Source organism: Theropithecus gelada, chromosome 2 (genome assembly GCF_003255815.1).
Source record: "Theropithecus gelada isolate Dixy chromosome 2, Tgel_1.0, whole genome shotgun sequence".
In the NCBI taxonomy this organism is placed as follows: Eukaryota; Metazoa; Chordata; class Mammalia; order Primates; family Cercopithecidae; genus Theropithecus; species Theropithecus gelada.
Genome location: NC_037669.1, coordinates 179,105,328 through 179,129,172, shown reverse-complemented (window position 1 = coordinate 179,129,172; position 23,845 = coordinate 179,105,328). Strand labels below are relative to the sequence as shown.

At 40.6% G+C, this 23,845-nt stretch overlaps 1 protein-coding gene across 4 annotated transcripts in view; it reads left to right on the top strand.

The window, feature by feature from the left end:
* DYNC1LI1 (dynein cytoplasmic 1 light intermediate chain 1) overlaps positions 1 to 23,845 on the top strand; it is a 49,268-nt gene that overhangs the window by 14,556 nt on the left and 10,867 nt on the right. For 2 of the 4 annotated variants that reach the window (XM_025376675.1, XM_025376674.1), the window contains exons 3-6: positions 12,867 to 12,983; positions 13,726 to 13,956; positions 17,649 to 17,818; positions 22,036 to 22,129. In XM_025376675.1, coding sequence (XP_025232460.1) covers positions 12,867 to 12,983; positions 13,726 to 13,956; positions 17,649 to 17,818; positions 22,036 to 22,129 — 612 coding nt within the window. The remainder of the gene's footprint in view (positions 1 to 12,866; positions 12,984 to 13,725; positions 13,957 to 17,648; positions 17,819 to 22,035; positions 22,130 to 23,845) is intronic. The other 2 variants (XM_025376677.1, XM_025376678.1) reach the window with 2 other exon arrangements.

Sequence of the window (23,845 nt, the reverse complement as noted above, 5' to 3'; positions counted from 1 at the left end):
TCTCTACAAAAAATTAAAAAATTAGCCAGGCATGGTGGCACACCCCTGTAGTCCTGATTACTCAAGCTGAGGTGGGGGGATTGCTTGAGCCCGGGAGGTTGAGGCTGCAGTGAGCCATAATTGCACACTGTACCCCAGCTTGGGTGACATAATGAGACCCTGTCTCAAAACAAAGAAACAAGAAACCCACAAAGCAACAAAAAGAATATGAAGGTTGGTGAAAAAGCTATACATAAGATGTAGTTTCTGTTTTTGGTGAGCAAGCAATCTCCTTAAAAGCAAAGACTTTATATCCTGCTGACTGTTACTCGTTGAATGAGGGGCAGACCTGACACACTTATAGAGTGCTGGAGGAAACACATGTATAAGATGACCCTCTGCAGTACAGTGTGCTAGAAGTCTGCAGTGGGCTATTCAGAGCACAGAGAGGGCACTTAACCAAACACGTGGAGTCAAAGAAAGCTTCCTCGAGACCAGAAGAAGATAGCGTTCTCCCAGGTGAGGGGAAGGGAAGAGTATTCCAAGAGAAGTGATGGCATATGTGAAGGTGTAGAGTTGGGAGAGAATGAGGCCTCTGACTAGAAGTTCCTGAAAGAAATTGTGTGTCTAGAGCCTAGCATGTTGGTAGGGGACACGGTGAGCAATGAGCAGGAAAGATAAGGGAGCTTTTTGTAAGAATGTTGACCTTTACATTTTGCCCTTTACCTGTAAGAACAGTAGGAAGACCTGACAGGTTTTTTTCTCACATCTTATGAAAATTCCAAACATACAGAAAAGTTGAAGGGATTTTACAGTTCATACTCATATATCTCAACCTAGATTCTACCATTAACATTTAATTACATTTGCTTTATCTCATGTGTCCTGTTCTATTACCCATTTTTTAAAAATGCATTTCGAAGTAAGTTGCAGATATCAGTGCACTTTCCTCTAAATACTTCAGCATATGTATCATTAACTAGAATGCCCTGATGAAGGGTCTTAAGAGGGAGAGTGGCATGATGAGATTGGTTCAGGAAGATCACTCAGCTGCAGGGTGGGAATGGATTGGGGGGTGGTATATACTTACTGAATGCTCGCTTTTAAGTGGTGTGTTAATAGAGTGAGGAGAAGAGAACTGGGAGGAGGCCATGTGTTAAGCTTTGTGCCTAAAGACATAAAAAGAGAAAAACAGTTTAACAAACAGTATAATTGGAAGATGTGTATAACCCTAGAACAAGACTGCATCTTTGCAGATACCTCAGATCAGATTCCTGGAAAATAGGAGATAAAAAATGGGATTTTGTTTACAGAATCTTTGTCTTCTTTAGCTTTTTAGACCTTTTATAAAACAGATCTGTTTTCAAATGTTGCATTTGCCATCAAGACAAATTATGTCAGACTGCATTTAGGTGTAAAGAAAGTGAAAGCTACATAACCCCCTGAGGGGTCTTAAGAGGATTTTGAATTGAAGCTTAAGATGTATGAAAAGAAGAAATGGCCTTAAAATGTTTATAAAACATGAATGTTCAATTTTCGATTACCAGGACCTGATGAGATGGCTCATGCCATAATCCCAGCACTTTGGGAGGCTGAGGTGGGCGGATCACTTGAGGCCAGGAGTTCGAGACCGCCTGGGCAACATGGTGAAACCCCGTCTCTACTACAACCACAAAAAGTAGCCAGGCATGGTGGCGTGTGCCTGTAGTCCCAGCTGCTTGAGAGTCTGAGGCAGGAGAATCGCTTTAACCTGGGAGGCGGAGGTTGCAGTGAGCCAAGATTGCGCCATTGCACTTCATCCTGGGTGACAAAGTGAGACTCAAAAAAAAAAAAAAATCAAAAATTTCAATTACCAGATGTTATTAAAGTTGATAAATGAGAGAGGAGGAAGAGTGGTTGATAGAAATTTTGCTCCCAGAAAGATTTTGTTTCAATAAATGCTTCCTGAAACATTTTAAGAACCTTCTTCCTGCCAAAGCACTGTGTGAGGTGGTCAGAATATTCTTGGAAATAAGTTTTTGTTTTTTCCTTATTCTGTTTACCCTAAGAGCTAAAGGGAGTTGTACCCTTGCAGAGGTTGACCTGAATTCTCTTCGGAGGCATGGAATATTCTATGCTACCACCAATCTTTGTGACTATAGCCTTGGCCTCAGTTTCCCCATTTGTAAGAAGAGGGGATTTATTACAGTTCCTTGTAGCCCCAAAATGCTGTGTTTATGAAATTTTATTTATTCTCAATGTGACCATTTCTAATTTGTTACAAGAAGTGAGAAATTTTGAAATCACAGGGTGGGGAAATAATCTGAAACTACCATGTTTAACATACTACATTTATTTGACCATATGCTCTTTCCTTTTTCAAATTTTATGTTGTAAAGTTTACTTAAAACACATTACAAAGTACTGAATGTTAAGAGGAATAGCTGTCATTTAAAATTCTAGCAGAGAAAAAACTATCAGCATAGTAAAACAAACTTCTCGTACTTCAAGTTAGATTCAGAAGACTAGGAACATATCCACCTGTCACTCAGAGGAAGTCCATAGAGAATAATGCATTAATTCATTTTTCTTTCTCTTCTGAAAATAGCAGTGACTCTTGGAAGTGGAGATAACTGTTTTCTTCAGTGAGTCATGATACAAAATATAAAAACAGTCTTTGTTGTCGTTGTTGTTACATAGATTAGAGATTTCTGTGTTGCCCAGGCTGGCCTCAAATGCCTAGCCTTGCCCTCTTATGCACCAGGACAATAGCCCTGAGCCACCACAGCTGCCAAACAGTCTTGCTTTAATGGTCTGTAAAGACATCAGCACTGTTGAGTATTAGGAAGAGTGTGCCTTGGCATTAAATTCCTATGAATTTAGACCTGGCTCTGTCATTTCCTACCTGTGTGAACTTGGATAAGGTACTTAACTGAGCCTCAGTATCCTACCTGCCAGATGGGAGATAATCATGCCCCTCAGAGTTGTTGTGTTAGTTATTGTTGGCAGGATACTCTTGCAGATAGGCACTCTGTAAGTGTTCACTGCTGTATGCTGCTTGCTGCTTCTGTAGAGAGGGAAGTGGGAACACTAGTGGCTCCATTTGACTAAGGTATGGGCAAAGGGACATAATTCTAGTCTTTAATTTTTATTGTATGGAAACATGTTGACTTCATCCTTTTTCTGTCCTAGTTTTTCAGGCCTTTGCATTTCAAACTCATTAATATATAATATAGTCCCAGCACTTTGGGAGGCCGAGACGGGCGGATCACGAGGTCAGGAGATCGAGACCATCCTGGCTAACACAGTGAAACCCCGTCTCTACTAAAAATACAAAAAAAAAAAAAAAAAAACTAGCCGGGCGAGGTGGCGGGCGCCTGTAGTCCCAGCTACTCGGGAGGCTGAGGCAGGAGAATGGCGGGAACCCGGGAGGCGGAGCTTGCAGTGAGCTGAGATCCGGCCACTGTACTCCAGCCTGGGTGACAGAGCCAGACTCCGTCTCAAAAAAAAAAAAAAAAAAAAAAAAAAAATACTGTCAAAGTAGGTAAGGGGACAAAATTTGTATCCTGCATTCAAGGATTTGTGAAACGTAGATCAATTTTTGGCTGCAACTGAATTGATAGCACTTTTTTATGGTTTGGTTTGAGTTTTTTGTTGTTTTTGAGATAAGTGTCTCACTCTGCTTCCCAGGCTAGAGTGTAGTGGCATGATCACAGCTTACTGCAGCCTTGATTCTCCCATGCCTGAGCTATCCTCCCACCTCAGCCTCCTGAGTAGCTGGGACCACAGGTGTGCACCACCACACCTGGCCAATTTTTCTATTTTTTTTTTTGTAGATAGAGGATCTCCCTATCTTGACTAGACTGGCCCTGAGCTCCTGGGTTCAAGTGATCCTCTTGCCTTGGCCTCCCAAAATGCTGAGGTCCATGCCCAGCCAATAGCACTTTTTGTTGTTTGAGACAAGATGTGTCAGTGGCTGCTCTGTAGGAGGCTTAGAAGTATACATTTTAGGCTGGGTGCGGTGGCTTACGCCTGTAATCCCAGTATGTCCGGAATTGGTGGGTTCCAGGTCTCACTGACTTCAAGAATGAAGCCGCGGACCCTCGCAGTGAGTGTTAACAGTTCTTAAAGATGGTGTGTCCGGAGTTTGTTCCTTCAGACGTTCAGATGTGTCTGGAGCTTCTTCCTTCTGGTGGGTTCGTGGTCTCGCTGACGGGGGTGAAGCTGCAGACCTTCACGGTGAGTGTTACAGCTCTTAAAGGCGGTGTGTCTGGAGTTGTTCGTTCTTCCCGGTGGGTTCATGATCTCGTTCTTCCCGGTGGGTTTGTGGTCTCGCTGGCTTCAGGAGTGAGGCTGCAGATCTTCCTGGTGAGTGTTACAGCTCATAAAGGCAGTGTGGACCCAAAGAGTGAGCGGCAGCAAGATTTATTGCAAAGAGCGAAAGAACGAAGCTTCCACAGTGTGGAAGGGGTCCTGAGCAGGTTGCCACTGCTGGCTGGGGCAGCCTGCTTTTATTCCCTTATCCGACCCCACTGACATCCTGCTGATTGGTCCATTTTACAGAGAGCTGATTGGTCTATTTTACAGAGAGCTGGTTGGTCTATTTTACAGAGAGCTGATTGGTCCATTTTGACAGAGTGCTGATTGGTGTGTTTACAATCCCTGAGCTAGACACAGAGTACTGATTGGTGCATTTACAATCCTCTAGCTAGACATAAAAAGTCCCCACTAGGTTAGCTAGATACAAAGTACTGATTGGTGTATTTACAAACCCTGAGCTAGACGCAGAGTGTTGATTGGTGCGTTTACAATCCTTTAGCTAGACACAGAGTGCTAGACAGAAAAGTTCTCCAAGTCCCCACTAGATTAGCTAGATACAGAGTGCTGATTGGTGTATTTACAAACCCTGAGCTAGACGCAGAGTGCTGATTGGTGTGTTTACAATCCTTTAGCTGGACATAAAAGTTCTCCAAGTCCCCACCAGGTTAGCTAGATACAGAGTACTGATTGGTGCATTTACAGTCCTTTAGCTAGACATAAAGGTTCTCCAAGTTCCCCACTAGAGGCAGGAGCTCAGCTGGCTTCACCCAGTGTATCCCCCACCAGGGCTGCAGGCCAAGCTGCCCGCCCATCATGTGCCATGTGCCCGCACTCCTCAGCCCCTGGGCGGTTGATAGGACCGAGCTCTGCCAAGCAGGTGGAGGCGCTTCTCAGGGAGGCTCTGACTGCAAGGGAGCCCACCGTGTGGGGCGGTTGGGACATGGCGGGCTTTAGGTCCGGAACCCTGCCCCGCAGGGAGGCAGCCGAGGCCCGGCGAAAACTTGAGCACAGTGCTGGCAGGCGAGTACTGCTGGGGGATCTGGTGCACCCACCACAACTGGGCGCTGGTGCTAAGCCCCTCACTGTCCTGGGCTGGTGATGCCGGCTGGCCGCACCGAGTGTGGGGCCTGGAGCCCGCACCTGCGGGAACTCGTGGTGGCCTGTGAGCTCTGCCTACAGCCCTGGTTCCGCTGGCTTCTCTCCCTCCACACCTCCCCACAAGCAGAGGGAGCTGGCTCCAGCCTCGGCCAGCCCAGAGAGGGGCTCCCACAGTGCAGTGGTGGGCTGAAGGGCTCCTCAGGCGCCGCCAGAGTGGACGCCGATGCTGAGGAGGTGCTGAAGAGTGAGGGCTGCGAGCACATTGTCACCTCTGACCAGCACTTTGGGAAGCTGAGACAGGCAGATCACGAGATCAAGAGATCCTGGCCAACGTGGTGAAACCCGGTCTCTACTAAAAATACAAAAACTAGCTGGGCATGGTGGGTGTGCCTGTAGTCCCAGCTACTCAGGAGGCTGAGGCAGGAGAATTACTTGAATCTGGGAGGCGGAGGTTGCAGTGAGCCAAGATTGTGCCCCTGTACTCCAGCCTGGCAAGAGAGGGAGACTCCATCTCAACAACAACAACAACAAAGTATACATTTTGCTGTGAAAGGAGCAGAGTTTATAGGCACGTTTGTCACATGTACTTTTTAGGTACTAGGGATGCAGCAGTGAACAAAATAGAAATGCCTGTTTTTCTGGAGCTTGCTTTTGAGGTTGAGGGAGACTAAGTAAAATACATAGTAACTTAGTATGTTCAGTGGAAAAAAATAAAACAAGAAATAAAGAATGTTGGGAAGTTGTAATTGTAAATGAGATGGGGGAAGAAAAGGTGGAGGTCTCAGTGACTCATGCTTGTAATCCTAATGCTTGGGAGGCTGAGCGGGAGGAATGCTTGAGGCCAGGAGTTTGAGACCAGCCTGGGCAACGTAGCAAGACCTTGTTTTAAAAATGAGTGTATGAATGAAGAAAGGTAACAGAGTGAGACCTGTCTCTAAAATGAATGAATGAATGAATAGTAAATGGTGGTTTGTAAGAAGGAATGAATGAATGGAGGTGGTCAGGGAGGCCTACCTGAGGAGGTGATATTTGAGGGAAGGCAAAAAGGAGTTTAGGCAGCCTGCAGATATCTGAAGGAACTTTGTTCTAGGTGGAGGGAATAGTGGACATAAAGGCTTTGAGGTTGGACTCATATTAATTATGTAAGTCAGTGTTTTGGAGAAAGTGGCAAGATGATGATAATGCTTTGTGCATATTGAAATGTGAGGTATTCATGGGACATCCAGTAGTAATGACTAGTAAGCAGTTCAGGAGAAGCTGATCCTTGAAGGAAGTCTGTGGGTCACCAGATTTTAGGTGGAATTGAAGTCATGGATTTGCAGAGCCTCTGGGAATTACATATACAGTGAGAAGAGCAGAGGACTGAGGAACGAACCCTAGGTAACAAATGTTGGGTAGGGATAGAAGAGCAGTTTGCAAAAATACTTAGGACCAAACACTTCAGAGGCAGCTGGAAAAGAGGATGGTGTTTCTGAAGTTATAGCCAGGCAGTCTTCTCTGACTTCTGTGTCTGCCTTTTCTCTGCCAACTCCCAACCAAAACAGCCTTTGAGTATAGTTGTCTCTGCCTCCATACCTTAGATCAGAACTACCTCATTTTTTGCTAGGACTCCATTAATAGTCTGTTGTCTAGTCTCTTTACTCCTAAACTTATTCTTATCAGTCATTCTTTCACACTTTTCCATAGTAGTCTTTCTAAAGTACCTAAACTGTGCCAGTGGTTCCTCATTTTCAGAATCGTCTGACCTTGTCAGCCTGGCATAAGATGCCCTTCATGATCTGGCCTCTGTTTGTTTTCACCTTTTGTTTCCTTTCCCCTTCACATCCTAAATTTCATGCATTCAAATTATTTGTCCTTCCTGGAAGGACACTTCTTTGCTTCTGGGTCTCTGTACGTGGTTTTCTCGTGTGTTCTTACTTCCTGGAATGACAAACTCTCCATGGTTCATTAACCATACAAGATTTGGCTTAATTGTTACCTTTTCTGCAAAGACTTCTGACTTCCAAGCAAAACCAGGCTCTTCCCTCTGGGCTGACTTCCTGATTTGTTGCATATCTCTGGTGTAGTCCTAATGACAGTATCTGGAAACTGTTTCCTATTTGTTACCCCCTTCCAATTTATGAGCTCTTAGAGGACAACAATGTTGATATAAGGATCTTCACATTCTTAGTGTATGGCTTAGTGTAATAAATGTCTAATGCAGTGATTTTCTTTCTTTTTTTTTTTAATTTGCTGTTAAATTTTTTTTTTTTTGTAATTTAAAAACAGATAGAGATGGGATCTCACTTGATCACCCAGGCTGGTCTTGAACTCCTGGGCTCAAGTGATCTTCCTGCCTCGGCTCCCAAAGTGCTGGCTTTGCAGGCATGAGCCACCACATCCAGCCATGGAGTGGTTTTCAGTGTGGCCTCTGTACCAGTGGCATCAACATCTCTGGAAACTTGTTAGAAATGCAGATTCTTAGGCCCCACTCACTATTTACTGGATTAGAAACTAAGGGGGTGGGCCCCAGTAATCTGTGTTTTAACAAACTTCTCAGGTGATTCTGATACCTTATAACAAATCCTGCAGGTGATTCTGATAGTTCTAATAGTTAGAAAATTATTAAATCGTCCAGTGAAATGAATGATTGACAACATTCACAGAGAGGAATAAACTCTGATCTCATGATAAGTGGAGGAGAACCCTTCCACTTGTGTTCAGTCTTTAGAAAAAGGAAACAGCCATGCCTTAGTGATGGCTGCAAGAGCTTAAAATAGTGAGCATATATAGTTACATTGACAGTTTTGTTTGTTCGTTTGTTTTGAGATGGAGTTTCGCTTTTGTTGCCCAGGCTAGGGTGCAATGGTGCTATCTCAGCTCACTGCAACCTCCGCCTCCCTGGTTCAAGCGATTCTCCTGCCTCAGTCTCCCGAATAGCTGGGATTACAGTCATGCACCACCATACCTGGCTAATTTTGTATTTTTAGTAGAAACGGGGTTTCTCCATCTTGGTCAGGCTGGTCTCAAACTCCTGACCTCAGGTGATCCACCTGCCTCAGCCTCCCAAAGTGCTGGGATTACAGGCGTGAGCCACCGTGCCTGGCCAACCGTATTTTGGCTCAAAATCTGTTCTGAATCTACTGACTTAAACCTTTAGAGATCAAAAGGAAGACACAAGCTTGTTATTGAAAAATTACCCATAATATCACCATCAGAGATAACCAAATTATCAATAATTATTTCTAGGTAATATGGTTTCTATTCTTTTGCTTAGATTTGTGAGATTTTCTGCAGTTATGTATTTTTTATTTGGAAACCTTTATATTTAAGTAATTTCAAATATTAATATTTTAAGAAATAAGTTGAAATAAACTCATCTGAAGTTTTTACCCTTATGAATATATCTTTTCACTTTTTAAAAACTGACAAAAATTGTGTATATTGTGTACAATATGTTTTGAAATGTGTGTACATTGTGGAATGGCTCAATCAAACTAGTGTCTTTTCATTTTCTAACATTTAAAGTGGGAATTAAAGAAATAAGATAAATCCTGGGTCATATTATATGTAGTTTTACTTAACTGATTACTGCTTATTTTATGGATCTGTGTATGCTTTACAAAATACTTACTGAACATTGTGTTGTTCAATAAGCTTCTGTTATAAGGCTGGGCACTAGGTTTTTACTTACAGTGCAAAACATTGTTTTTGTGGGATAATCCAAATTAAGTTGATATCATGTTAACTTAGAGGATTTCTTTCAGGAAAGTAGCCTGTCATAAGAGTAAAAACTTTAAGAAATCTTGATTCTTTTCCTAGTTCTAGAACAGATTCAGGCTCCTTTTGAAAGAAGATCTTCATAGATTTCTTCACATGGTGATTTAAATTATTTTTATTATATAAAGTCTAATGCTTATGTCTACTGAGGCAACTAGATATACTTTTTTTTTTTGGCTTATGGTTCCCAAATAACTCCAAACCCCAAAATTATAAATTAAATGTACTTATAAATTAAATGCCATAGAAACTATACTAATTTATATAAGTACTTATAAAATTAAATGCCATAGAAACTATAGAACTTGATAAAATTCAAATTAGCAACATTAATATAACAACTGATGTTTTGCTGAAATTAAATGCCAGTGTTGGCTTTAGTAATAGAAAGAAATATTTTTATATTTTATTTTTTACTGGTTATTATTTTCATTTTAAGCATTTTAGACATGATCATTATGGGAATCATTGTCATCATAGATATTACTGTTTTTAAACCTAATCTGTTTTGTTGATTGGCCAGTTTAATGGTACATTGTAAAGATAGTACTGAAAAATACTAATTTAATGTCAAATTCTTTTTTTAAATTAGGTTAAATTGTATGTATTTACAGGACATGAAGTTTTGGAATATATATGTGCGTTATGGAATGGCTTAATCAAGCTAATTAATATATATATTACCTCACATAGTTGTCATTGCTGTGAGAACACTTAAAATCTAATCTCTTGGCATTTTTCAGTACAGTATATTGCTAATAACTATAGTCACCATGTTGTACAATAGGTCTCTTGAAGATATTCTTCCTGTCTAACTGAAATTTTGTAACCTTCGACCAACATCTATCTCCCCAACTCCCTCCTCCACCATGGCCCCAGTCCCTGGTAACTACCATTGTGTTCTCAACTTCTGTAAGATCAACTTCTTAAGGTTGCACGTATGAGTGAAATAATGGAGTATTTGCTTTTTGGTGCCTGGCTTGTTTCATTTAACACAGCAGTCCCCAGTCTTTTTGGCACCAGAGACTGACTTCATGGAAGACAGTTTTTCCATGGACTGGGTGGTGATGTTTCAGGATGAAACTCTTTCACCTCAGATCATCAGGCATTAATTAGATTCTCCTAAGAAGCATGCAACCTTGATCCCCAGGTGTGCGCAGTTCACATTAGGGTTTGGGCTCCTGTGGGAATCTAATGCCAGCACTGCTGATCTGACAGGAGGCGCAGCTCAGCGGTAATGCTGTTGGCTCACCTCCTGCCATGTGGCCTGGTTCCTAACAGGCCACAGACTGGTACCCGTCCACAGCCCAGGGGGTTGGGGCCCCCTGATTTAACATAATGAAGAACCTTCCAGGTTTATTCATATTGTTGCATATCATGGAAATTCTTTCCTTCTTTGAGGCTAAATAGTATTGCATTTTGGGTATGTGTGTGTATAATATATATGTGTGTATATATTATATGTACATATACATACATACACATACCAGATTTTCCTTATCTATTCATTTGTTGATGGAGTTGATGGACAATTAGGTTGATACCATATCTTGCCTATTGTGAATAATGCTGCAGTGAACATTGGGAGTACAGATATTCTCTTTAATATATTTACTTCCTTTGGATTTCTTACTGTCACCTTTTTTATTGCCTATGTAAAGGTACAGTTATTACTATGAAGTATTAGAAAATGCTTCATAAAAAGAACCAGTCTGCCCAGTACAATTGAATATGGAATTGACTGCTCTGGGATACTTTGAATTTGGCGTGCCTGTGTGTTGACTGTCTTTTCTGCTCTGTCTGCTTCACTTGGCTTCACCTTGGCCCCAGCAGGATTATAAACACCATTGCAGAGGTGGGCACTGCAATCTTGTGGCAGCATTCAGATACAAAGACCTAAGACGTATTTTTTTTTAGCTTAACATGAAAATGAAGACAATTTTTTTTTTTTTTTTTTTGGGACAGAGTCTCGCTCTGTCGCCCAGGCTGGAGTGCAGTGGCCGGATCTCAGCTCACTGCAAGCTCCGCCTCCCGGGTTCCCGCCATTCTCCTGCCTCAGCCTCCCGAGTAGCTGGGACTACAGGCGCCCGCAACCTCGCCCGGCTAGTTTTTTGTATTTTTTTTTAGTAGAGACCGGGGTTTCACCGTGTTAGCCAGGATGGTCTCGATCTCCTGACCTCGTGATCCGCCCGTCTCGGCCTCCCACAGTGCTGGGATTACAGGCTTGAGCCACCGCGCCCGGCCATGAAGACAATTTTTAAATTCAGAGAACTCATAGATCTCCAGGAATAAGTCCTTAGATCCAAGCAACTCCAGTTTTATATCTATAAATACTATTACTATGATTCTAATAAGTCCATGAACAGTAACATATAAGTAGCATTTAAATACTCACAATATAAAAAAGCACTCACCAAAACATTGAACAGCTAGCCTAGTTTTGTTTTGTTTTGAGACGGAGCCTCGCTCTGTCGCCCAGGCTGGAGTGCAGTGGCACGATCTTGGCTCACTGCAACCTCCACCTCCTGGATTCAAGCAATTCTCCTGCCTCAGCCTCCTGAGTGGCTGGGATTACAGGTGCACGCCACTGTGCCCGGCTAATTTTTTGTATTTTTAGTAGAGATGGGGTTTCATCATGCTGCAAGGCTGGTCTCGAACTCCTGACCTCGTGATCCACCTGCCTTGGCCTCCCAAAGTGCTAGGATTATAGGCGTGAGCCACCGCGCCTGGCCTAGTTAGCCTAGTTTTAAACCTTTTTAAAAAAATACTTGTGTCAAGTTTAAATCACGTGATTTTCTGCCATTAACACTTTTAAGTCTATTTTTAATTTTTGTCTGTTGTACATTCCCCCTACACTTTTTCTTGCCCAGTTTTTTATCCCCATTTTCTCCCCATCTCTCCTGCTATGTATTTATTATGGCTTCATGGTTCTGGTAAGGGTCACAGTTCCCTGTCCTGATGTACAGGGAACTGATTGATGCACCGTCCATCCCCCTTCATTGGCCCTTAGGTGGACATATAACTCAAACTGGGCCAATTAAGAGTCTTTAACTGAGGTTCTTCAGACTGAAAGCCAAGAGTAAGAGTCTTTTGTTCCTTGTAGATTAAACTGGGATGACATGAGAGTGGAAATTCCTGAAACCTAAGGTGTTTCACTTTACCTTCTCATCTCCTGAAAATTATCCATAGAGGAAGTCATTTGCAATAGGATAGGACAAGATTTAACAAGACCGGGAGAGAGAATCCTGGTTGTGATGGAGTCGCATCTTTATCTCTTTTTTTTTTCCTTCAGACAGAGCCTCACTCTGTTGCCCAGCCTGGAGTACAGTGGCACAATCTTGGCTCACTGCAACCTCTGCCTCCCAGGTTTAAGCAATTCTTCTGCCTCAGCCTCCTGAGCAGCTGGAATTACAGGCGTGTGCCACCATGCCTAATTAATTTTTCTACTTTTAGTAGAGATGGGATTTTACCATGTTGGCCAGGCTGTTCTCGAACTCCTGACCTCAGGTGATCCGCCTGCCTCAGCCTCCCAAAGTGCTGGGATTATAGGTGTGAGCCACCGCGCCCAGCCAAGTCTGCATTTTTGATACTGTAGCTGCTCCATTATATTTAATCAAATTGTCTTTTTGGTTGAAGCCAGTTCCAGTTGGGTCTTTCACTTGGTACTAGAAAGCATCCTTAAATAATCTGTGTTGTAATTTATAAGATGTATCCTTTTTTTATATATCTAGGTGAAGATGGAGCCGGAAAAACAAGCTTAATAAGAAAAATTCAGGGAATAGAGGAGTATAAGAAAGGAAGAGGACTGGAATATTTGTACTTAAATGTGCATGACGAAGACAGGGATGGTGAGTGTCATTTGTAACATAAATTTCTGAAGTCTATTGTGAGGTGCACTGCCATTCACATTAGTCTTTGATTTTTTTTTTTTTTTAGTGTGTAAGTTTTTACTAGAAGTTCTGTGATGTCATGCTGGTCAAGAAATAGCTATGTTTAGGCATACTTTTATTAATTTGGGATTGGGATTCGTATATGATACTTTTAAGCATCTTAAGCTGTCCTGGTGTGCAGATATTTCTTTCCGGCCATACTTGAAGAATCTCAATTTTTCAGCTCATTTTCCCTCAGATAGTGATTGTTTTGTTGACTCCAATTTCACCTTCTAATTTTCTGATAAAAATATTATCTACTTAGCTTTTATCTATCAGCTATTTTTTCTTCTGTAGATCACTTGCCTTCTCATTTTTGTATATAATATCTTGGTATGCATATCTCTGCTGATGGTAAAAACATAAACAAGTTATGCATCCTCTGGTTTTAGATTAAGAAATATGAAGTAGAGGATGCTACAGTGAAGTCATTTTAGGCCTTTAGATAAATTAGAAGATGGCCTAAATAGTTGAACTTTACTGGCAGTTAAGTCATTTTGGGCCTTTAAATAAATTGGTAGATGGCCTAAATTGTTGAATTTTGTCAAAGCCAATAGCACATCTCCTGTGGAGATGCACTAAAATACCAAGTGGTACTGTTAGTTGAATGATGAAATTACTTAATCTCGTTGCCTTGGTTACTTTGTTTTGTCTGTTGTAGATCAAACAAGATGTAATGTATGGATCTTAGATGGAGACCTATATCACAAAGGCCTCCTTAAATTTTCACTGGATGCTGTATCTCTGAAGGATACCCTAGTTATGCTGGTTGTTGACATGTCAAAGCCTTGGACTGCTTTGGATTCTTTACAGAAATGGGCAAGTGTTGTTAGAGAACATGTTGACAAACTGAAAATCCCTCCTGAAGAAATGAAACAAATGGAGCAAAAGTGTAAGTAGTCTAGAAATAATAATGTAGGTTTCAAAAACAAAATATCTTGGCTGACTTTAATCATTAGAAATTTTTGACTATGAAAAAGGTTTAATGAAGTAAGCATATTGTAAGTACTTTTTTTTTTTGAGACAGAATCTTGTTCTGTCACCCAGGCTGGAGTGCAGTGGCATGATCTTGGCTCACTGCAACCTCTGCCTCCTGGGTTTAAGCTGTTCTCCTCCCTCAGCCTCCTGAGTAGCTGGTATTAGAGGTGCCTGCCACCATGCCCTGCTAATTTTTGTATTTTCAGTAGAGACGGGGTTTCACCATATTGGCTAGGCTGGTCTCACACTCCTGACCTCATGATCCACCCCCCTCGGCCTCGCAGAGTGCTGGGATTACAGGCGTGAGTCACCGGCCTAGCCTGTAACTACTGTTTTTAAAATTCTGTTTAGATGATGTGCTAGGTTTTAATACAGTTTCAAATTAGAAACATAAGACACAATGGTAAACTGTTTAGTAGAGATGCCTTTTCTCCTTGCCAAAAAGCTGTGTGTGTTCATTTTGGAAAGTAGCTTTGCAGGGTGAAAAAATGGAATCTTTCTTCAGCTGCTCATTTTCAGCAGTTTCATTTTTTAACTAGTAATCTTACTGACCTTGTCAAAATGAAATGTGCCTAGAAAGATGTTGACAGTATATATATAAAGATATTAAAATGGTTTTATGATTTACAAAGTACATATTTTATACATGCTCATGTGAATTGGAGATTTTTATGGGAATTATGAAAATTGTATGAGTCATTTCTAACAGGTTGTAAGCCAGTAACATTTTTTATTTACTTTTTTTAAATGTTTGAGTCAGGGTCCCACACTGTTGCCCAGGCTGAAGTGCAGTGGCACAATCTTGGCTCACTGCAACGTCTGCGCCCCAGGCTCAAGCCATCCCCCAACCTCAGCCTCCCGAGTATCTGGGACTACAGGCACGTACCACCATGCCTGGCTAATTTTTTTATTTTTCGTAGACATAGGGTTTTGCCATGTTGCCCAGGCTGGTCTTGAACTCCTGAGCTCAAGCGATCCACCTTGCTCAGACCCCCAAAGTGCAGGGATTACAGGCATGAGCCACCACATTCAGCTGCCTGTAATATTTTTTAATGTCACTTAGAGTTCTTCATTTGCTAATATCGTGCTTTGCATAAGAAAATACATAGATGGGCCAGGCGTGGCGGCTCACACCTGTAATCCCAGCACTTTGGGAGACTGAAGCAGGTGGATCACGAGGTCAGAAGTTTAAGACCAGCCTGGCCAAGATGGTGAAACCCCGTCTCTACTAAAAATACAAAAAAAAAAAAAAAAAAAAAACAGCCCAGCATGGTGGCAGGCACCTGTAATCCCAGCTACTTGGGAGGCTGAGTCAGAGAATTGCTTGAACCCAGGAGGCAGAGATTGCAGTGAGCTGAGATTGTACCACTGCACTCCAGCCTGGGCGACAGAGCAAGACTCCGTCTCAAAAAAAAAAAAAAAGGAAATACATAGATGAGCTCCTTTGTTGTTATGTACTGACAGTAACTTTTAAAGAGAATTTGACAGCTTGCTAGAATTTATGCGTAAGAAAACAGTAAAACTTGTATGTACTAAATCATTGAAAGAGACGTCTAAATACTTTTAATTTTGTTTGTTTGTTTGTTTACTATTACCTGTGGAGTTTTTGTTGTTGTTCTTCCCTAAGTCTAGATTTATTCTAGAGTAGTAGTTGTTCAACTGTGGTTCCCTGGACCAGCAGCACTAGTATCAGTATAGCTGGGAACATGTCAAAAATACACATTTTTCACTCCCCATCCTGGACCACTGAATTAGAAACTCTTGAGGGTGGAAACAGTAATCTGGGATTTAACAAGCCTTTGAAGTGATTCTGGTGCATGATAAAATTTGGTAGCCACTGTTAGATTACAGCCTCTGATCTTAAGGGTGGTAGTCACCAAGGCTGCTAAGGGTTAATACAGACCCCTGTGTTTCTGGAGGGAATGGTGCCCAACTGTTCGGGATTCCCTATTCCTTGACCCCATGTAAATTCAGAACAGTTTTCCTCCATATGAGTCAGTCTTCACGATCCAAAGATCTGGCTCATGATTACTTAAAGAGAAAACACACATTTTTTTTCTAAGTAAGTAATAATGTACATTCTTTGTTTTTTGAAAATTGAAAATAGAGCTGGGCGCAGTGGCTCACGCCTGTAATCCCAACACTTTGGGAGGCCAAGGCAGGCGGATCACAAGGAGAGGAGTTCAAGACTAGCCTGGCCGATATGGTGAAACCCTGTCTCTTCTAAAAATACAAAAATGAGCTGGGCGTGGTGGTGGGCACCTGTAGTCCCAGTCCGTTGGGAGACTGAGGCAGGAGAATCACTTGAACACAGGAGGTGGGAGTTGCAGTGAGCCGAGGTTGTACCACTGCACTCCAGCCTGGTGACACAGTGAGACTCCATCTCAAAAAAAAAAAAGAAAAAGAAAATAGCCAGCCACAGTGGCTCACCCCTGTTATCCCAACACTTTGGTTTGCTGAGGTGGGAGGATTGCTTGAGCCCAGAGTTCGAGACCAGCCTGGGCAACATAGTGAGACCCCAGTCTCTACAAAAATAAAATAAAAAGTTAGCCAGGTGTGGTGGCACATGCCTGTAGCTACTCAGGAGGTTGAGCTAGAAGATCACTTGGGTTAGGGCTATAGTGAGCCATGATTGCACCGCTGTACTCCAGCATGGGTGACAGAGCAAGACCCTGTCTCAAATCAGTAAATCAGTCAATCAAACTTTTGTGTATTTTTCCCAGTATTTTTATTTCTAAGCTGGAATCATACTTTGGCTTTATTTCTATCTCTTTTAATGTTACTGTTTCCTGCAACATTAAATATTCTTTGAAAACTTGACATTTTATAGTTGTGTATAATTTTTTCTCATATACCATTTTAATCCTATGCTATGGACAGTTTGTTTCCAAATGTGTTTTGCTTTTAAACATGAAGAAAAGAGTTATATGGAAATCCTTGTGTGTGCATGACTGATTGTGCCCTTGAGAATTCCTAGGAGAATAAATACTGAGTCCAAACATACATTTTCAAGTCTCTCGTTACGTTCACATTTACTTTATATTTTTTAGTGACAGTTTTGACAGCCTTGCAAATAACTCCTAAAAACTGATTGGCACTGGTAATATTTCATTAAGTTGTACCAGGGTTGCAGAATGAGCATGGACCAAGATTGAGCCTAGGTAAAAAAGGAGAGACCTGAGTAAAGGGTTTAGTGAAAGGAGTTAGTATTAGAAAGTCATCTAGGCTATCTTTTAAGTTGTGGGATTTTTTTCTCCCACATTTATTTTTCTTTTATCCGTATAGTGCCTTTTGTGAATTAGAGAAGGTAGAGAGACAAAACCAATTGTGACTTGACCAAAAGAGTTTGCATAAATTGAGCCAGGTCTAGATAGAACCCTACTTTGTAGAGCCATCCCATGCAGTAGTAGTATTCTGCCTCCTAATTATTAATGTGGGTTCGTTGTTTGTATATTCTCTTTGAAATAGGTTTCTCTAACCCTTTTTGTTTTTTCTCTTATACAAGACTAAGTATAAATTGGAGTAAATTTTATCTTTAGATTATGGCAAGAAAAGTTACCTGCTGAAATAAAGCAATTTCTAAATTGTGTTTACTTTGATTTTCAGTGATTAGAGACTTCCAAGAATATGTAGAACCAGGAGAAGACTTCCCAGCTTCTCCCCAGAGAAGAAATACTGCGTCACAAGAGGACAAAGATGACAGTGTAGTTTTACCTCTGGGTGCGGATACACTTACACATAACTTGGGCATTCCAGTACTAGTAGTTTGCACAAAGGTTAGTTTGCTTCCTAGGGATTCTGCTACTGATGTTCACTGAGGATGAACAACTGTTTTGTTTTCCAGGTTTTTTGGAGTTAACACATTAGTTCTCCTAGATGATTTTTTGTTAACAAATAATAGTTTAAAGTATTGAATGATATTAACATGTTGCTTTTGTGGTCTTAATTATAGTTTCTTTGAAAGAAAATGTTATTTCAAATACTCATGATTGAATCTCATTTTCATAATTCCCATTAAACTTCATTGTATGATCAGTTAGTTTAATAGAAATAATTACAGGTAAAATGATAGTTTATTGGTTTTTATAAACTTATTTTTCAACTTTTTTTTTTTTTTTTGAGACGGAATTTTGCCCTTGTTGCCCAGGCTGGAGCACAATGGCATAATCTTGGCTTACTGCAACCTCCGCTTCCCAGGTTCAAGCAGTCTCCTGCCTCAGCCTCCTAAGTAGCTGGGATTACAGGTGCCCACCACCACTCCCAGCTAATTTTTTGTATTTTTAGTAGAGATAGGCTTTCACCGCGTTGGCCAGGCTGGTCTCAAACTCTTGACCTCAGGTGATCCACCCACCTTGGCCTCCCAAAGTGCTGGGATTACAGGTGTGAGCCACTGCGCCCAGCCTCAACATTGAATTTTTATATGTTCTCTAATGTCAGAGGATTATGTACTTAAAATAGACTTTTAAACATGTAGCAGTGCTCATTATATGAAGTTGACATGCAGTTATCAAGTGTTTCTGGTTTTTTTTTTTTTTTTTTTTTTTTTTTTTTTTTTTTTTTTTTTTTGAGACGGAGTCTCACTCTGTTGCCCAGGCTGGAGTGCAGTGGCCAGATCTCAGCTCACTGCAAGCTCCACCTCCTGGGTTCACGCCATTCTCCCGCCTCAGCCTCCCGAGTAGCTGGGACCACAGGCGCCCGCCACCTCGCCCGGCTAATTTCTTTTGTATTTTTTAGTAGAGACGGGGTTTCACCGTGTTAGCCAGCATGGTCTCGATCTCCTGACCTCGTGATCCGCCCATCTCGGCCTCCCAAAGTGCTGGGATTACAGGCTTGAGCCACCGCGCCCGGCCACGTGTTTCTGGTTTTTAAAAAGGTTCTGATAGGGTCACTATTATCAAAATTATATTATTGGTTATTTCACTGTATATGTTTTGTAATAAAATTGTTTCCTTTAAAAATAATTAATAGAAGACCAGGCGCGGTGGCTGAAGCCTGGGAACCTGGAAGGCGGAGCTTGCAGTGATCGTGCCACTGCACTCCAACCTGGGCGACAGAGTGAGACTCTGTCTCAAAAATAAATAATTAATTAATTTAAAAATACTTAATAGATCAGCCAAGCGCGGTGGCTCACGCCTGTAATCCCAGCACTTTGGGAGGCCGAGGTGGGCGGATCATGAGGTCAGGAGATCGAGACCATCCTGGCTAACACGGTGAAACCCCATCTCTACTAAAAATACAAAAAATTAGCCAGGCGTGGTGGCAGGCGCCTGTAGTGCCAGCTACTCGAGAGACTGAGGCAGGAGAATGGCATGAACCTGGGAGGCAGAGCTTGCAGTGAGGCGAGATTGTACCACTGCACTCCAGCCTGGGTGACAGAGTGAGACTCTGTCTCAAATAATATTAATAATAATAATAAAAAGATCAAGTTCATGTTCTCCCCGCTTGGTCCTGAGTGTGTGTTTTTACTGTTTGTAAGTCATGGAATAGTTAAGAAAATGACAGAACATAAGTCCTTTTCAGACCTGAAATTAATGCTTTTTAATATGTAAAATTTGTGCATATAAAATTAAAGGAGGGTATAGAATTTATTCATTGTTGGAGTAAAATTGATTGAAGTATTTAAAACCTACCTTAGGTTTTACTTTACTACAAAAATGATCCATAACAAAGGAATGGAGTGACAGCATTTAAAATAATTAAGTTAAAGTCTGCCATCTGCTTTCAAGTGGTGGTTCTGGTATAGTTGTTACGTACACCTTTTCTGTAAAACAGTATCTTAAAATCTCACACTGAAATTCTTCTGTGTGATTTGTTTTTTATTTTGTTTTGGTTGGTGAAGAGCTGTTTGTTTACTGGAAGTTGGTTCCGTTTTACAGCACTACATGCCTTATGAAAAGCAGTCTTACTTTCCAAAAGAAAAATGTTAAGCTTAAAGGGTCCGGAATCAGTATCAAGTGAGTCATAGAGTCATAACATTTTCAAACCAGAAGAGATCATCTACTGTATTTCATAAAATCTAAGACACTATCAGATGTATTTCAGTTTATGAACTTTTAAAATGTGTTAGGCATATGGGGAAATGTGTGTTTCCAAAGGGAGAGAAGTATAGTGGTTCAATGCCATCAGTTTAAAGACTCCAGAAATGGAGATTTCAGAGAGACTAAGTTTCTTGTCTTAAGTCCAGATCCTCTGATTTCAGTTAAAATATTTTTATTTTATTTTATTTTATTTTTGATATGGAATCTTGCTCAGTCGCCCAGGCTGGAGTGCAGTGGCGCGATCTTGGCTTATGGCAAGCTCCACCTCCCGGGTTGACGCCATTCTCCTGCCTCAGCCTCCCGAGTAGCTGAGACTACAGCCCCTGCCACCATGCCCGGCTAATTTTTTTGTATTTTTAGTAGAGATGGGGTTTCACCGTGTTAGCCAGGATGGTGTTGATCTCCTGACCCTGTGATCCGCCCGCCTCGGCCTCCCAAAGTGCTGGAATTACAGGCGTAAGCCACCTCACCCAGCCTTAAAATATTTTTATTTAATACTAAACCACCATGCCTTTCCAAAAGTGTCATTAAGTCAAAGTATAATAATTATTTTTAATCTTTTGAAATCATTGTATTTGATAAAATGGGCAATGAAATGCTCATTATAATTCTGTAATGAGACTCTGTTCCATGCCATATATGTGTTTTTATTTTCATTTTTATGGAGAGTTTTGCTATGTTGCCCAGCTAGCTTTGAACTCCTAGGCTCAGTCCTCCCTCCTCACCCTCCAAAGTAGTACAGGCGCATACCACTGCACCCTGTTAGGTTTTTTTGTTGTTGTTGTTACTATATTTTATATATATATATATATAGTGTGTGTGTGTGTATATATATATATATATATATAGTGTGTGTATATATATATATGTAACAAAAAAATACATAGCAAATTTAACCCGAAACTAATATTGGGTGTAATGACCATTATTAAATGTTTATTTTTATATTTTACAGCTTCAATTCAGAAGTGTTTTGGTGAAATTATTTGGATGTTGTGATATTTGAACATGACTTCTTTGTATTTTTCTTAGCATTTTTCTGTAGCAAGCAGCATTCAGAATTGTCTCATTGATTGTACGGGTGACATTTCAAAAATCAGGCCGGGCGCGGTGGCTCAAGCCTGTAATCCCAGCACTTTGGGAGGCTGAGACGGGCGGATCACAAGGTCAGGAGATCGAGACCATCCTGGCTAACACGGTGAAACCCCGTCTCTACTAAAAAATACAAAAAACTAGCCGGGCGAGGTGGCGGGCGCCTGTGGTCCCAGCTACTCCGGAGGCTGAGGCAGGAGAATGGCATAAACCCGGGAGGCGGAGCTTGCAGTGAGCTGAGATCCGGCCACTGCACTCCAGCCTGGGCGACAGAGCCAGACTCAGTCTCAAAAAAAAAAAAAAAAAAAAAAAAAAAAAAAAAAATCAGTTGTAATTTCCTTATTTTGTTATTAGTTGAGATTGTAATAAGAGTGAATAAAAACACCAGAAAAGAAATTAAGGTCACTTGAGAATTATCAGATAAACACAGGAACAAAGAAGAAATGGTGAGAAGTAGAGACTCCCTGGGTATGCAGAAGTGTTTTATAAAACTAAAATGGATGTTAGATCTTTTAACACTTTGTTCCAGGTTATATAAGTAGTTGAGTTAGCAAGTATGATTTCTTAGAACACGCTAGGCTTGTTATTCTTCCTTCCCTTATGTACTAAAACTTTCTCTTTGGTATTCTGACCAGATTTAACGTTAACATAGAAGTTAATGCTTTTTAAAAAGATAAAATTATCCGTTAGTCCCTCCAACTAAAAGTTCATAGAGTACTTGATATTCTGTGTCCTGCTGTTCATTTACCATATCAGAGTGGTACTTTTATGATGTTCCCCTATCCAGAATTGAACTGTTTAAATTACTATATTTAGTTTTGATTATTTTAAATGTATTATTTTTAATTATTTTAACTTAACAGTGTGATGCCATTAGTGTATTGGAGAAAGAACATGACTACAGAGATGAACATTTTGATTTTATTCAGTCACATATCCGGAAGTTTTGTTTACAGTGTATCCTTTTAAATACATTTATTGATTCAGTGTACCACTTTACCTTTTTTTATTTTTTAAAGTTAAAAGAATTAAATTGATGGACTTGAGAAATTCTGTAAACATTTCTCCTTCTGCCTCTGGTTGGAAATTTCATTTTAATTCCCAAATTATTTATATTTGGATATTTCGAGATAGAAAAGCAAATATTGAAGTATATTACTTTGATTTGCTGTGTTTCAAGTATGCTTAAGAAAAATAATTATCAATTGTAGGTGGAAAAGTCTAGTAAGCTGTATGAACAGATCTGATTGAAAAACTATTTGTTGGTGGGTGGTAGGGCAAAGTCAATATTGCGTTTTTTGTGTTTTCATTTTTAATTTATTTAGTGTGTTGTCATCTTCTCCACATATAGCCTAACAGTGGTTTCAAAATCTGGCTCTGCCTATCTAGACATATTGGATTAGAGTATTCCAAAGGGAGGCTGGAGAATCATCTATACGTTAGAAACCTTCCTGGAAAATCTATCATAGAAAGTCTTGTTAATCTAGATTGCAAGGATTAGGTAAGCCAGTGAGTAATAATTACATCTAAAAGAGGGAGAAAATGAAAGTTAACAGTGAATACTTTTTAGAGACTTTACTGTTGAAAACTTAGTTACACCTTGAATACACTGAAGAGTAAACTCACCAACCCTCTTGGATCAGATGTTTTGCAGTTGCATTCCCCAGCCAAAGCTTTTGAGTCTGAAACGTAATGAAATGATACTAGGAATAGATAGTAATGAGTAATACACACATGTTTATAGTGTCTACAATTTATAAATCATTTTCATTAGTGGGCATTTAATTTAAGGACCACTTATAGAAAGCCTGAGTAAGATCACTTGACACTGATAGTTTCCCTTTCCCCTTTTCCCTTCTGTTCTTTCTCTTTATGGGCCTTTCTCTTTTGTCACCAAATGGCTGAGTTGGTTGAGTTAAAGGATACTAGTCTACCATAATGTCTTCAGAAATAAAATAAAAAGTGGGAGTAATTGTAGTATAGGTATCTATAGCCCTTTTTTAATGTTATCTTTGGGGATTAGAAAATTTGAGAATAAACAGTCTCTTTAATCATTTATTTAATGCTATACTTAAAAATGTAAATACAGGGCCGGGCGTGGTGGCTCATGCCTGTAATCCCAGCACTTTGGGAGGCCGAGGCGGGTGGATCACAAGGTCAGGAGATCAAGACCATCCTGGCTAACATGGTGAAACCCCATCTCTACTAAAAATACAAAAAAATTAGCTGGGTGAGGTGGTGGGCACCTGTAGTCCCAGCTACTCGGGAGGCTGAGGCAGGAGAATGGCGTGAACCTGGGAGGCGGAGCTTGCAGTGAGCAGAGATCATGCCACTGTACTCCAGCCTGGGTGACAGAGCAAAACTCCATCAAAAAAAATAACAATAATAGTAATGTAAATACAGAAATGTAATCGGAAAGGAAGCTTTCTACCAAAATAATTAGAGACCATTAGAGCCAGTTGATTTTAAAAGATTACAAAATGTGAGAAGTCATCTCAAAATAATGAGGTATGTATTTATCAGTGACAGTGACAGTTCAAAATTACTTTTATTAAAGTTTTAATTGCAATGTAAGTTTTTCAGTTACAGAAATGTTCCAAATTATCATAATTTGGTTGTCTTTGTGGGGAAGGTCATTAATGCAAAGTTCATACAGTTAAACTTTTGCCTAAG